Source organism: Aythya marila (genome assembly GCF_965140915.1).
Source record: "Aythya marila genome assembly, chromosome: 2".
NCBI lineage: Eukaryota > Metazoa > Chordata > Aves > Anseriformes > Anatidae > Aythya > Aythya marila.
In genome coordinates, this window is record NC_139043.1 from 118,113,964 (window position 1) to 118,130,794 (window position 16,831).

General features: G+C 38.1%; 1 protein-coding gene across 2 annotated transcripts in view; it reads right to left on the reverse strand.

Moving 5' to 3' along the window:
• Positions 1–414: 414 nt before the first annotated feature.
• The window catches only part of TOX (thymocyte selection associated high mobility group box), a 222,122-nt gene continuing 205,705 nt past the window's right edge, over positions 415–16,831 (reverse strand). For both annotated transcript variants that reach the window (XM_082752321.1, XM_082752320.1), the window contains 3 exons: positions 14,058–14,444; positions 4,885–5,036; positions 415–2,705 (listed from right to left, as the gene is read on the reverse strand). In XM_082752321.1, coding sequence (XP_082608447.1) covers positions 2,669–2,705; positions 4,885–5,036; positions 14,058–14,444 — 576 coding nt within the window. In that variant the 3' untranslated portion in view covers positions 415–2,668. The remainder of the gene's footprint in view (positions 2,706–4,884; positions 5,037–14,057; positions 14,445–16,831) is intronic.

The window sequence follows — 16,831 nt, forward strand, 5'->3', positions numbered from 1 at the left end:
TTGGGCTCCGCTTATCAATAATTTGTACCTGTTGATATGCAGCTGAAAACAAAGAGCAGATTGCCCTTGCCCAGCAACCATTGCTTTTTCCTAAGGTCAGACATGAAGAACTGACATTTATTCATCAGAATCAGACCTCTCTTTTGGAACGAAGTGGCTTCAGTATAACCCAGAGCAAAGGTGCTGCTCTTCCAGCACAGCTGACTCACATGAACAGAGCCCAGGCACAGAACCACACTCAAACCCCATGACCGGTAAAAGTGTCGTGTGGTAAACACAAGGCAGGTTTCTGTTCTTACAGACTGAGAGACATCAACTAGCAAGAGATTCGTACAGAATAAGTATTTTATTCATGATGTATTTTCTTTATTATTTACATTAAAGTTTTCTTGTATTTTGAACTCTGCTTGGATATTGAAATTAACAACTTTATGTGACTGCGCACCTGCTCTAAAAGAAATGGAGATAACACAGTTCTTTTCTGTAAAAGAAAAAAGAAAACTGCCTGTCAAAATCAAAGCTGATTTTTCTCATCCCAATAATTATCTTCTCACTTTGGAATTAATATGAGTGGAAAATGTAGTTTACTATAATATAATAAATAGAAGACATTGGGTAATTAGTAGTGCTGGTATATTTCTAAAGTACTAAACAGACAAACAATAAACTGTGAATTTAATCACGAGTTCTCATACAGTTTCAAGACAGAAAAATTAGAGCTCTCAGCTACAGTCATCCGAGTAATCACATCTGATCTGCATTATTTATTAGTTATTACATGCCAAGTGATTTCAACTGTACATTGCCTGAAATCATTCCAAAGCAAGCATACCTTTGTTTCTGTTTTGTTTTCTATAAAAATCAATGGCATTGCATAATTTGTATTTATTCTGAGTTGCTTTCTTTATTTCACACAGACAATACAAATCAGTGGTACTCTCTATTACTTTGACAGGCATCTGGGATGAAATCCTCCAGAAAAACATTTTCAGATCTATCCCTGAAGAAACACATTGACAAAATGCCTTTTTCTTTTTCTTTCTTCTTTATTTTGGATTTTTTAAATCCTTCTTTATGGCTATTGAACTTACCTTTCACTTTAGTATGTATTTGTAATACACTCCCTAAGACTCTGTAGGAACTTTTGAATGTACAATAAAATGTTTGAAGCATATTTGGTAATATTTCTGTTGGTAATATTTCTATTCCACTTGACTAATTAACAAAAACTGATGAATTTTCAAGAAGCATCATTGTGTAGTTTTATTTAGTTACTTTTGTTGGTTCAAGTCTTGGTTTTGGGCAACTTCTTACCACAATACTTTAAAAAGGGAATTACTTAAAAGTACCTTTTTTTTTTCTTTCTTTTTTTTTTTTTTTTTTCCCTTAGCAACCAAAGAAATACAGAAATAAGTATTGGTTACCTTCATTTTCTGCCAGAAAAGCAGGTTTGGTGTTATATATGTCACTGTAAAAACTAAATAAAGTATTCACATCAGTTGTGAACAATTTGTGCCAGCAAAAGTTAAAGCGTCAAAGAAACCTCTTTAAAATGCTAACAAATTTACTTACAAACACCTATATTTATTATTTCATAAATAGGCGCAACAGGTTCCATAAAAAAAGATTAAATACAGACACAGTATGAAGAAACAATAATACATAGCCATATGTAAAGGTTATAATTTAGCTGTCTCCAATCTGTTTCTGCATCTAATAAAATAACAGGTAAGCATTTGGCAGTTTTATACATAAAAGGACTTAAATGACATTTACTAACCAGTACACATAAAGTGATTTTTTTTTCTTTTTTTAAAAAAAAGAAGCATTTTTAGGCCATACAAAATAAATGTGTTTGCTCTTTATCAACACTGTTTTTTTTTTTTTCCCTAGTTTTTGTGTTTATTTCATGAGATGAGGCCAATATTTTTAATTAATATCTTTTGGGAATATTTTACTTTTTTTTCTCCAAATACTTTGAAAATATAGAACTATTAGTCAGTTGTTTAAAAATGAAGTAAAAATATGAATGTTTGCCAATTTAACCCATTTTTTGAAATCAATAAACTGGAATGAGCCAGTTTCAATTACAATTAGCTACAAAAACATTCACATTTTATACTCTAGGAGAGTGTAACATAGATGCTATTTACAAACTTGCTATGACTGCTACATCAAGCCATTTAAAAAGTCTTTAGTAGTTTCATATAAACACCCATTATGAAAAACCAATGGAAAATCCAGGACTTTTATCCGAGACATCTACAGTTGCTAAGGCAGTTACTATCGCAGCACTTCACAGCAAAAAACAACATAAAATCTGAATGGTCCAAGTTTCCTTCAGGGAAGAAGAAAAGCAATGTCCGTTAAAGGATCTCAGGGTGGGGACGGAAAGGGGAAAGAATGAAACAAAAATGGGGGGAGATAAAAAATTAAAAAAAAAAAAAAAGAAAGAAAAAGAAAAAGAAAAAGAAAAAGAAAAAGAAAAAGAAAGAAGCAAGACTTTTTTCCAGAGTGGGTGACCCACGAGCTCAAATAGTCCTAAGTGCTTAGCAACTTGTACATGTATTTTCTAATAAAATGCAGAACTGCCTTGACTGCATAAAGCAATCCATGATGAAAAGACTTCCCTGCATTCCTCAGTGGAAAGGAGAGATGTTTCAGATTTTCAGGTAAGGTAGAGTGCTTTGTCCCTCTGCATGCCCCTGTTCAAAGGGAAAAAGAACAAATGTGATTTTTAAATTTGTTAAATTTTTAGTCCTTTTCTTCTCTCTATAAACCCCACAACCCTACTGTGTCATTAATTCCGAGCATATCACTGAAGTACAGCTGTATTGCCAAGGTAATAATACAAAAAATAAGAAAAACCCTATTGCCATAGTGGCATATAGAAACACAGAGGCCACATTTAGGTCTAAACTGAATAGGAGGGGACATGGGTTTAAACACTATTTTGGGATCACCTGTGCTAGTGGGTTGGTAGTATTGATGGTCCCTCACTCACAAACTGCATAGCTCTGTACATGAGAATTTATCACAGCTCTGGGGACCTGACCCCATAAGCACCCTTTCTGCAGAAGGCAGGAGAGGTTAGTTCCATGAGCATAGGTGCCAACCAGCTCTCTCTGGCCTCTTTTATTTATTAGTACAGGCAAAGCCAAAATGCACTGTGTTGGCAGTTTCAGGTAAGTGTGAGCAAAGGAGCACCAGATGGTTCTAACAGAGCCCAGCTCAACTAATTTTTCCAGCCTCTGTGGGAGACCTTCCACCAATGCATCATCCAGCACACTTCTACAGTCTGTTCTTGCCACGGTTCGTCTTCGGATGAAACATACCAACTCAGAGCAAAAAGGAATCATTTACCAGTTTATAACCTGGAACAGTCTGTACAAGTCAGAAAAAAGTACATCATTTAAAGTAGAAGTATCACTGACAGGGCTTGGTTCACAGTGCAGAGATTTTCTGGGGGAGAGGCTTTGCTCTTCATCTCCTGTTTCCTTGCCAAAACCCAGGCACGAGTTCTGTTCTTCCACAGCTCTACAGCTTACTTGGTTTGGAGTCCAGGATTAGCATAGAGCATAAATTGCACTGGCAAAGCAAGAACACGCTAAGTCCTTGCACACAGATTCACAGACGCACATCTACACAGCACACGTATACAGAGTCTGTTCAGAGAAAGGTTCTGCCGATGGGAGTTACACCCACTGAGCACCTAGAGGACACTGCTGGCAATGATCTCACATTGCTTTTTTGAGGAGACCAGAAATCAAAACAGGAGGTGGTTATGGCCTGTTGGTAGGGCTCCTGCAAGGGTCTGCAGCACAGATCAATGCATTTGGGTGGTACAGGACAGAAGTGAGACTGTTTTGCTGAACAAGTGGGCATGTCTCGGGGCAAAAGCACTAGTTATGGGGGAAGAGTGAGGCCATTGAGTGAACTAGTTAAAGTCTGCCTCAGTGTCAGTAAGTTTTGGTGCGGATATTTTTCTGAACTTGTAACCAGAAAAAGATTTTTCTTCAGTTTAGTTCGTGTTGCAGAAATGCTTTAAAATAGTAACACAAGGACAATTCTGAGTTTGAGTAAATGCAATGGTTGAAACTGGTCTTTAGTTACACTTGGGGTTCAATTACTTTGGCAGTAACCAAGAGCTTTTATCTGCCTGTGTCTTTGGTATTCATGCCAAGGTCAAGAGGAGGTCAGGCTGGTGGTCGTGTTCACAAGGCACATCTATCATCTAAAGCTCAGAAGATACCTTCTGTTCAGCGTCTAAAAAGTTTCCAGGAAGCTCCTGATAGAGCACTATGACTCCACAAAAACCAGGCTGCTGAGGAGATGAGGTTTTGAAGGAGCTACTGGTAGGGGCACAGAACTCCTACACATATGGTGTTTTGTTTCTGGTAACAGTCATGTAATCTTCACATCGTTCCCTTCCATGTAACTTGTATCCCATGCATCACCTCTGGGTCTCACTGACAGGGGTTCCCATGACCCAAACCAGATGTTTTCACTGGCAGCAAGCTCTCCTCATCAATGGAATATTTGGAGAAAACAGTTCATGCCATTTGCCTCTTAAGTAGGGGGCAGCGATCTTACTAGTTCTTTCCTACACCTTTTCCCTAAGATTTCACTTCTGCTTTTCTAATGAATGGTAGCTCTCAACGACCAAAATGTATGTGCTGAAATAAGGTGACAAAAATCTCTGATAAATGTATGTATTGAAAACTTATTATCCCACAGTAGTCTAACTGCTTGACAAATACAGTGTCATCACAGGTGCACTTCTGAAGTGAAGTGTAGGGAAACAGGCAACAAAGATGTTTTCACTGTCAGATACTTGTGTCATGAATGTTGCTCAACACAAGGTGGCATTCACTGGCTGCTTACCCATTACTGCAGTAGTCATTATTCCAGTCCACAGTCTGTGCCGGAGGATTTCTGCACCCTGAACGAACATACTCCATTGCTTGGGTAACAACTTGTGCAGCTGTTGATGTTGGATTGATGATATTCTGATAATCAGGCTGAAGAGTAAATCCCTAGGAGAAATAGCAAGTGCATTATGATGCATGGAAACCAAGCAACAGGTTGTGTACATAAAATAAAAACAACGTGTGTACTGCAAAACAGTAAAGCCCCTTTTTTTAGCTTAAAAAAGGAGAAAAAGTGTACATGCTTTCTATGTTTTAAAATCTTTGGTTTGAGAAATAAAATAGCATGAAATTGGTGATAGCAATCACAGGTTAACAATCACAGGATAGAACTAAAAGGGAAAACAACTCAAAACCAAGAAAACAACTTAATCAACACTGGGGCAAAAAGGTCTGCTTGCTCCTTAGAGGTTCCATTTAGATTGGACGTAAGGACACAAACTAGTCGTTAATTCCTAGAATATGCAACAGAATCTTTTTGAAGGATGTAGGCAGCAGGTGGCTGACTGTTTTATTAGACTACACCTATTCACATATTGTTCTCAAAACCCTCTTTCTTCATTCAGTCACAAAGAGACCATCTGCTGCTTCTTTTATTTGTACTTCTCTCTCAACTAAACAGAAATTCAACCAAAGCTTTTTAACAGTTGTTGGACTAATGTAGTGAAAGTAGCACAGAATAACTTACTTTTTGAAACCAGGAGGACAAGAAAAAAAGTGGAAGTTACAAAGGGACATCTGACCTGCTCCCTAAAATATCTGTCATATCAGAAATCGTAATGATTTTTAGGTCTTTTGATGATATATCAGTTAAAATGTTGTGTTTCAAAACCAGGAGAAATTTTAAGGTTAGTATGCACTGCCGTAGTGTACCTGGCTCAGCCTATATAAGTGTACATTATATTCCTGTAAAGTTAGAAGGACTACATTGGGTAAAAGTGTGAATGCTGTACAAAAAATTTGGAATACTGTACAAAAGCAACTGATATATACTATGCTGGGAAAAAAAGTAATAATTAAAAAAAGGCATACAATTCCCAGCCAAGTTAATAGGATCTGTAGCTGTTAAACCACAAACGGAACTTGATGCAAAATACCTAGTTTGTAAATCTACTTCTGGTCAAAGGCCACATATAGAATAGATAGGCTTAAAGCTTTAAATTTGAAAACTCAGTGGCTTATGTGTGATTACTTCATACACACTGTCATCATGAAGAAGGGAATTTTGGGTAGAGCTGTCTTCAGTTGCAAATTTAACAACTCAGCCACACTACCTTTAAATGAGATAAATGAGGACTCTCAGTTTTCACCTGCCACACTCCCATCTCTAAAAAGAGTTTCCTTTAAATATAAAATGTCACTTCCTTCTTCACATCCTTCCTTCATGTTGCATTCGCCTTGCTCTGCTCATGCTGATCACAGATTTTAGCTTAGGCCATAAATGAATCATAGAGTCACAGAATATCCCGAGTCAGAAGGAACCCACAAGGATCATTGGGTCCAACCCCTGGCTCCACACGGGACAACCCACAAATCAGACCATGTTTCTAAGAGCATTGTCCAAACACTTCTTGAACTTCAACAAGCTCAGTGCAGTGACCACTTCCCTGGGGAGCCTGTTCACTTCCCCTGGGAGCCCGTTTAACTGTGTACACTACTTTCTTCTATAGTCTCTTCCTTATGGAGAAGGGAGTCACACCTCAGTGCCTTAAATGCTCTTGGAAGCCTCACCTTATTCCTGATGATGCCAAGAAATAGATCATTAGTAGTGGGCAAGTTCATGAGCTGAATCTAGCATCTACTTGTAATGTAGCCTATACGCTGCCCTGCTAATAAGATAAAATAAAATGCACTCATCGTGACTGTAACCACCACGCTCTGTGCACAGCTTTTTCACTAGACTGCAAACATGCACATCGGGATGAAAAACCCATGCCTGTAACAAATCCAAAGGAAACTGTAATTGAGCAGACTTCCCAATGACTTTAATTGAAGTTTTGTGTAATTAAAAGGCAGAAAAATTGGTTTTGTATATCACCGTCATAATTTTTATACAAAACATTACCCATAAGCCCTTTTTAATTTAGCTGTAAGAGGAAACTAACCACAGAAACACATTCTGCCCTCAGGCATTTGGGTTTACCTTTGGTAGCAGAACCCCTGAGCGATCTCTTATTATTCTTCAGGAAAGCCAACCATCTATGCAAGAAAAATGCCAAATGTGGCTACTATCTGAGCAGTGCTGTAGAGAAGAATGCAAGTGAGCAAGTACAGAGGCTCACATACTCTTGCAGCAAGAATAAACTGTTGTCCAAGTGAGAGGACAAGAACATCGGTGCAATAGCATTCCTGGACAAAGGAATAGCTTACATGTGGGAGGATGGTCCCCTGGTAAAAATGTCAGCCTGGTACTGGGTGGGGACTTGTCTTTTTCTTATCCTTTCTTGGGTTGTCTGTGTAACCAGAGCCAACTCTCTTTGGCTGTCCTCCAGCAAAGGATGCACTTGGACTGGATTGATACCTTTTGTGCTAAGGTTAGGGCCACAAACATGAGCTTTATTCTCCTATCTACAGAACAAGGAGTAACAACATTCGTATCTTGCATCCATTTTAGTTTATGACTGCCTGGGATTGGGCTTGTTCTTCAAGATGGGCTCATGTGATACATTTTAAAGCAGCACAGAGGTATCTGAGCCACCTCTAGTTTGGGACCAGCACACACCAACCCCATGGACCACACAAGCATATTGGCACCTGGGCCCACTCTGGGCTCTCTGCAGCCATGGTTTTAATGCTGCTGAGAGGCAGCACCCAGCACCAGCCTGCACTGAGCCTAGCAGAGGGCTACCAGCAACAGAAGTAATGATGCAGGTGTTTGGGAGTCTGCTTCTTAAGGCAAAGTAATTTAAGAAACCTGAGTGCGATACGAAGGACCAATAATCTATGACCATGTTTAAAATGTAAACAAGAATTACTTCAGCTTTTTCATCCACAGAAAAAAAAAAGCTCTGGAAATATAGATTTGTACAACAGAGGGAGACTGCCTTGTACCATGCTTGTAGTAAATATTTGTGTATTATTTATGTAAGCCCTTAACAAACAATGATGAAATAAAAAGTGCTCAGAAAATGAGTGCTTCGAGGTCTAATTAAACAATGGTGAATGTTTTTGCATTGTAATGCTCAAGAGAAAATCACCAACTGTTTTGCAACATGCCTAGAATTTTAAATTTCATTTTCTTGTTCCAGATTGAAATAAAAATAGGGAACTTGATAAAGATTAATTCGATGTCAGGAGGGACATTTGCTCTTTAATTAGATTTCTGTAGCCCTAGCAGTTTCGCTGTGCCACTGTAGCAAGTCCTAAAAAGCCTGCAGCAGAACTAAACAGTGATCCTCATCTCCACACTTTACTGGGAACTAATTTCATTTCCTGCCTGTCTGGAGAGGTATTTTCAACAGGCATCAATGTTTTTGTCTTCACAACTGATTTATTCATCAATCTCAATGTGATATTTTAAACCTTTAAATTACATCCAAATCCTAAAGCATCTGTTTATTACACAAGGAAATTGAAAATCTGTCTGTGTGATATCATACAAAGATTTTTCCTTAAGGTTATAAAGGAAGTTGACAGATATTAATGATTTTTTTTTCTCTTGACCTCATTCGAAGACAAAGCATAACAAAAAAGAGGAAGAAATCTGGACAAATACAGCAGGATCCTGAGTTTACTGTATATAATATATACCAGAAAAAATGAGGCTATTATTTTTGGCAGGCTATGCAATCATCTTGCTGTATACATTTATTTTCTAAAGGAAAAGAAACATCTAAAAGTAGACTGAAATAAGTTATTATTTTTTAAAAATAAAAAAATAAAATGTGACATACATTAATCTTCTGCCTTTTTGTTATGCATACACTTGCAGCCATGGTTACTAGATGTTAAGAATACAATTTTGCTTGCTTTATCTATGAACCAAAGTGGGACAGAGATCATGATGGGACCCACCAGGCCACACTGAAGTATTTTAAGTAAGGAAGGAGATGCTTCCACTAGGGCTACTAAAAATGGTTTCTTAAGAAGGACTGGGAATATTTGGGAGGGAGTGGATCCTTGGTCTTATCCCTCTCCACACGGAACAGCACAGTGCAACAGGCAGGAGCATGGGGTATGCTCAGAAAGAATCATATATGTCTGTGTGCATAAAGGAACAACTTTTCAAAAGAAAACAGGTTGCAGCTTCAGATGTTGTTTTAGCCTGAACTTCAAGAGAAATCTGGGTGATTTGAATAACAATGCTGAAGAGTCAGATCACCTAATCACAACTAAGTAAAATTTAAACATTTGTCAAAGATGTTTAAGAAACAGACTAGAGAGAAGCAATGGAGTATCAGTTAAAAAAATAAACTTGTAAGATGCTCGTATGAGCATTTAATGGAAAAAAAGTCCCACTCTTCCAATGTAGAAAAATTCTTTTGGTGTGTCAAAAGTGGATGAAAGAAAAACTGCTGCACAAGAGATTTGGACTTCAGCAAAGAAAAACTTTGACACAACTCCTGCTAATAATACTTAAGAAAAATATAGTATATTTTAAAATTAGAAGTTAAATATCCTCAAAATCAGGATCTCATTTAAATCTAATTATGAGAATAGGACTAAAATGTAAATTTTACAGTATAAAGGTTTAACACTGTAAATGAGCACCCCAAAAGTCTGCAACAGTGCCCATGTAGTTTATTTTTTTTATTAGCTGTTTTGAAAACAGAATAGGGAATGAATAGAGAAAAAATAGTTTATTTTTTTGGAAACTACAAATAATTATTTAGATAAACTCTGGAAGATTGTTTAAAGAAAAAAAGATTTAATAATGCCAGGCATATGAAAAATGAACTAATATATAAATTTTACATTGTCATGTGTAGTTTAGAAAAATTTGGATGTCTTGCATCAACTGCATAATCCATATAATTAATTGATTTTAAAATAACAGAAACTGTGCAGTCACTGAGGATTTTTGGCTACCAAAACTTCTGATCTTCTTGATGTTCTGCAGTTTTTGTGGAATCCTTGAGGAAACCGTCCTTCTCCAGCTGGCAGTCTCTCCTAGTTTGGCAGCTGCACACATGCAGGCAAGGACTGTTGGAAGTGGAGGAGTACGTGCTGTTCCCTGCAGAGCTGATGAAGATCAGCTCATTGTCCTTGCAGCAGTGTGGGCAGGACTCACTCCCCAGGTCAGCACTTCTTATCAGTCCCTCCCCAAAGTTATGCACAGAAGAGTTTGTGGATTTCATGCACTGTGGTTTTGAAGAACTGTTTCTCTGCCTGCCAGGACTGCATTCTGGATCTGTACGTGATTTTTCCTGGAGCTGGCAGTCCTTCAGACATGCTACAAGCAGGTCTTTGATAAGAACCATCCTCCCTCTCCTTGAGAAAACAAGTAATCAAATCTCCCACAGCCACAGTGTGAAAGCAGGGATCTGTAGACAGCAAGGTTTCCGAGAGTGTGCTACCATTGAGTGGCACACCAGTAAGCCACAAACTGTTTCAGAGATGGATATTTGGAAAACAAAACAAAACAAAGAGAGAGAGAGAGAGAGAAAGAGAAAGAGAAAGAGAAAGAGAGAGAGTGGGAATTTGCTATTGGTAGGTACTGTGGTTGCTCCTTCTAATGTATCTTCAGCCCAGCTGTGGTCTCCACTGGTGCTGTCCCACCAGATGAGGCTGCAAGCAGCTCCGGTAGAAGGCTGCAAGGAAGCTGTTGACAGTCTCATCCCTTTCTTGTCTATTAGGTTTCACACTACAGTGTGACACAAGAAAATTTACCTTGCTGCTCCTTCAAGTGTGTTAGTCTGTTTGGCATAAGCAGTGGTGAGGTTTTTGTAAAGGAAAATGTCTCCTGTTGCAAGTAACATTGCAGGGAGTGGGATGTTAATTAGTTTCTGTTCTTGCTGCTTACATAAATTGGATGATCACTGGAGTCTTTGAAAAAGTCTTAGGGAAACCACACCTTTAGCGTGGAGGAAATCAAGCAGCTGAGGGACAATGAACTGAAAAAAAATGTTGAATTACATGCAACTATCACTTCTTCTTTATCAGACTACATATCCTCCCATTCTCCTTTGTTGTCTCTTTATGTAGCAGAGTGGCCTATACTGTGCTGGTGGGGACCAAGCTTCATGCTGAGAGTCTTCCCTCCCTCCTTGCTGTGGGCTAGCCATACAGGGCAGCGTACATCTCTCCTTTGCCATCGTTGATGCTGACTCTGTGCTGCCATCATCGTATTGTGGCTCATTTGGAGGGCTCATCTCCCTTTTCCATTATGTCTTGGACTCCTTTACATGCTCTGTGATCAGCACAATGTTTGCTCAGTTTCAAGCAGAGTGGAGATCAAAGTTCCTTGGCATCTGAGGCCTTCACTTTCAACGTAGTTTCTTGTATTTAGTGCTCTAATGCAGTACAAAATACTGGGGACTTTGTTTTTTACTGTTTCTTGACCAGAAAGAGTCATACCTAAGAAACTAGATATAGTACCACTGTTGCAGCATAAGGCAAACTGTGATGGGGGTTGTACACCTGCTGCTTTACAGACTAACATAATTTTTGTCTTTGCCAGCATCATTCTTTAAAGAAAAACAATTTACAAATTGTGCAAACTATTGTATGTTAAAACAAACAAACAAACAAACAAACAACAACAACAAAAACATATACGAACTTGAAATACATATTACAAATATTTTATAGTGAAATTACATAGATCTTCCAGAGCTCAAAAACTGTATTGCTTTGAAAAAAAGTGGGGTCATAAGACATCTAAACAGGCTTGCAGATGTTTCAAGGTGCTTAAGAGAAATGCAGTTAAGATTGGTAGTGTAGCATTTCAGGAGGTAATAAGCACCCGTCATCTTGAGTGAAGCTCAGAAATGTCTCACTGCGGATGCTTCATTATAAGCATCAGCCTTTCTGACTAAGCAATTCAATAGAAGTATTTAAGCTAACCACTAAGGAATTTAACAGTGGGGAGGCTGCAACACAGAGGTACAATATTTCTTACTTTACTGTACTTGTACTTAGTAAAACAATATATGCAGCATGGTACAGTAAAGCAAAATAAACAGCATGGTACTGGTCTACAAACTGACTTCTAGAAACCTGTTTTCTACACCTTAGTGCCCTGTGTTTTCTCTTAAACTAGAAATAACTAGGCTGCATACAACACATCCCACGGATAAGTGAAATTACTCTCAAGCCATTAACATACACACCTTATGTTACGAGCTTGCAACTTGGTAAAGTAAAACATCAGAAGATTCATATTATGTTACCTTTTGTGTGTGTGTGTGTGTGTGGTACATATTTGATAGAATTATTTAGTATAACTCTTAAATGTTTAGATTCATACAAAAATGGTGATGAATGTCATACATGTACATAACCAGAGAGACATGAAATCCTGAAAAGTATCTAACATCTGCATTCCATCTTTTGCTAGCCATTACAGAACTATTCATTCAATAATTAAAGCCATATTTTCAATTCTGTTCTGTAAATTATGACTATCAATGATTCTGGAAAAGACATAACGGGTTTGATCTTCTGCTGCTCTGCATTGGACAAGTAATGTGTCTCTGAGCTTGGCATACAATGTTTGATTCTAATTTGTTGGAAGACTAAATCATTTCACAATTAAAACTTGCTCACATGTAACCATGCAGTCTCAACAGGCTGCTGTCACAGATGTTGTCCTTCATACTAGGTCACCAACCAGGCTATTGCTTTGGGTCTCTTTCCATTGCTTTGTCTCTCACTGCTCGGGACCTTCAGTTCCACTAGGACTGCATCAGGTTTATGATCACCAGGCTGACCCTCCTAGCTCATTTGTCTAGGGCTTCTCCCTAGCTATTTCTAGCTGCCCAAGTTTGGGGTTAACTCCTGAGTTCCTCTGAGGCTTTCACATGGGTTCTGGCAGGACACTCACACCAGGACACTGCCTTTCTAACTAATAGGAAAACGTTCAGCAATACATGACAGTAAAAGACTCTATATTTATGTGGTTACGAGTCTATTGAGTCTATTTACTCTGATCATGAAAAATAAACTGTCCTAGGCAAAAGTTGTAAACCCTTTATAAATTTGTCTACCTGCCTGATTACTTGAAACCATTCTTGAGACTAGGATGAAGGCCTCTGAAAATATCCGGATTGTCCTCAGCACTTTCAGATTTACCTTCTGAACAAATAATTTTACCAAATTGTTTTTAATTTTATTTTTAGTTTTTGGTCCTGCTATGGAAAATTCCTCTATCTGTTAAATCAGCTCTCCCAGCCAGAAGTTCTAACATCCAATCTTTACATTAAATGTCTTTGGTTTTAAAAGCAAATAATTATTAGCAAAGGCAAATTTATAGAAACATTCAAAACAATCAGCAAATCCATGGCTCTGTGTTATCAGCCAGAACTGACAAGTTTTGTGTGTACAAATTTTGTACAACTCTCACAACTCCACTGAAGAATATTTCATTTAAATACTTCTTTGTAAAGCAAGATCTTATTATTGATAGTCAGATCTCACCCAACACAAAAGAAAATTTTATCTCATGAAATCAGCAGTTAACCTGATCTGTTGTTAATTTAACATGTATAACACAACCTGTGTTGTTTCATATTCCACCTTTTACAAGTCACAGTCAGCAAAAGATACTAGTGCGTACAATCATATCTTTTACTAGACATGCTTGCCCCTTGTTTGCAAAATATATCTTCCAGAAGCCTTAGCATTGCACTTATATTTCAAGGTACTTTCAGATTTGTAGATGGATCCACACTTCTATTTAAAGGGTACCTCCCGAATTTGGTGAGGGAGTCAGGGATGGGGCTCACAGGAACATTATGAGTGCAATTGTTAGCACAAGCAGTTCAACCAAAGTTTCCCATCATCTAGGAAAACCCATTCATTTGTTCTCACCTTTGAAAATCTAAGCCCTCCCACTACATTACCACTTGGAACTCTGTAAAATTGAAGCTAATCCATGGCTTTACATCTCTGTCAATATGCCAACTTCTGGATGAATTTCCCTTGCTTAAAAATCCCAGTTCCCCATACAACTGAAAAACTTGAGCTTACTTGCTGCATCGTAGGTGAATGTAAAGCAGACTGGACTTGCATCGGTAGCTGGTTTCCAATGGACTGCTGCATTGAAATCGGCTGGTGTTGCTGCATGTTGAGATGCTGGTGCAGAGGAGGGCTGATCTGAAGTGGTGGTGGTGGCGACACAGCCATGTTTGCTATGGAAACAGTCACTGGCATTTGGTTGTTGGGCTTAGGTGCTATATTCCTGGGGATGTTGGCATGCATGGCAGTGATGTGAGGATTCATTCCTGGTTGTTGGTGGTAGTGGGAACCGAGGTACAGAGCTGAGTGAGCCTGGGCAGGCCCATGAAACACTGACTGCTTTGAATTCATCATCTGAGGTTGCGGGGAGGCTTTAACATCAACAGGTTCACTGTAGCTCTGTTGGGAAAGACGAAAAATAGACAATACTTAGAAGCAACAAAATGCTGTTTCTCACACCTAAAGACTATGCTGCATAGACAGATCTTGCACATTTCTCTCCCCTCAATATTCTTCAGAGCAGTTTGAAGGAAAGTGTAGCTGCAAACATCAATGTGCTGTAAAGGTAAAGTGGGATAATGGAGAGCATTATTTTTTTAAAGAATCTCACCATGGGAAAACACATATCTGCACCATCAAAATATCCTTGCCATGGAGTTTGGTTATTACACTAGAAAAACAATTAATGCCTATCTCCTTACACATTTTCTTTCATCAGAATAAAAAGAGAGGTTAGCCCCTCTGCTTTCTGGTCTAACCTGACATTTTGCTTTTTCAGAACTTAGAACTGGCATCAGTGACCTAATAACCTACACAACAAAGAAAACCAAACCTGTCACATTCATTCTCACAAGCATTCATTACTATTGTCCTCAAATTTGATGGCCTAGTTGAAAACAGATTAAGGAGGGTGAGTTCTGGCAAAAGTCTACAGTGATCTTTGACATGTCATTTCCCTGCTCTATGCCTCATTTTCCTATCTGCAAAACAGGAATAAGAGCTTCAGTGTCCTTTACCATACATGTTGACAACTGCTAATAGTGCTGTATCAGAGTTACCTAACATCACGAAGAACCTAAACCTCATCCAGTTGTTTTACTGCACTGAATAACTATTCTAGTTGTAGCACTGATGCTTTTATTGAGAAGTATTCTGTGCTGGGAAGCTATCCAGACCCGTATCAAGTATGTTCCATAAGTCATGCATTCAGAAAAAATAGCATATTCTGAATAACTTTACTTTTAGCTAAACTTCCTCTATAAATTGAGTTCATAAAGTTCTGAAAATTCATTTTAAAACTGATGTCTATATAAATGTTAGATGGCATCAGACAGAGGGAAACTATCTTACATAAGTTTGAAGAATACCGAATGGAATAATAGAAAATGCACAGATTTTCAAAGATGTTATAATCTATCATGATTTTTAAAGCTGCTAGTAACAAAAATTGTCCATAAATGGATATGAATTTTAATAATATTCTTAGTTTTAAAATTTATAAATTGTTATATCTGATTTGCACTCAATTTGTTGTTTTCAATACTCTAATTTTCTTAGATCTTCTGTATGTTAACTCTGTGCTCAAATAAATAACGAAAAAAAATTAACTCCCATGTGCTTATAGGTGGGAACTATAATTTGCAGTCAAGGCATACTGGGATTAATAGCCAGTGAAAGGTGAAACATGCTGGAAAAAATGGCAGAAATGTCCCTCCGAAAAAAGAAGTCACTTTGTCAAAACAAGGGCTGAAAGATGCATATATGCCCTTATTCAGTGACCTCCATGTCATGTTTGCTCAGTTTATAAGTCAGAGTAAGTTTCATGTTACTCTCAGCACTCCTGGGTCAGTGCAGCTGAAGAAAGCCTATTTGTATTCTTTCTGAAGGATGTACCATCACCAGCAATCCGCTGACACGCATGTTACTGAAATTGGTTCATTATATCCAATGATAAAGATGAAAAAGATAACTTCATTTTCCCTACATAAAACTGCAGTTCCATTAGCAAAAAAACGACAACAACAACAACAAAAAAAAACAACACTTATTTTCTCTAGTAATCTAAGGAAAATTAAATGAATATGATAAAACAAATGCAAATCTCTGCTTCTATGGATCTGTCTGGATCTGCTCACATGTGGGTATACAGGTGTGCAATATGCATTATATGAATGTTTGCAGGATACAGACAGCCAAAAAAAAAACCAACACATTAAAACATAAAACCTTAAAGTTGGCACACAATCAGGCATTTTTTGGGTATTATATTTAAAACATTGAACTAATGTTCGAGGTGACATGAGAAGTATTTTTCCCCCTCTTCCCAGTTATATTTGTAGGATGTTCTTGTATGTGTGGGAGCAAATATTGGTAGGTTTGCCAAAATTTCAGATTCATAAGAAGGTTAGCTAATCAGAGGCATGGTTGGAACACTCCCCTTGAGCATGCTGGGTTCTTTATGGAGGCCTGTGCTGTGCTCTTTCTGCAGAAACTTGAAGCTTTACTGAGTGCATCACCCCATCCTGAAAACACGTTGCCTTCCCATGATGTAGCTGGAAGGTTTGGTCTGGTCTGAGCAGGGACAATTTCTTAGGTCTGAGCAGGGACAAATTCCTCAGGATAGATCAGTTAAACAATTCCTCCTGGTGAGGCAGTACCACAAAGCCTCTGTGGCACTCTTTCTGACACACCGATATGCACTTACACACTTGTGACACACCGATACATGCACATTTGTGACTGCAAAGATGTTGCTATAGACCTCTTAAACAAAGGCACAGTGAACC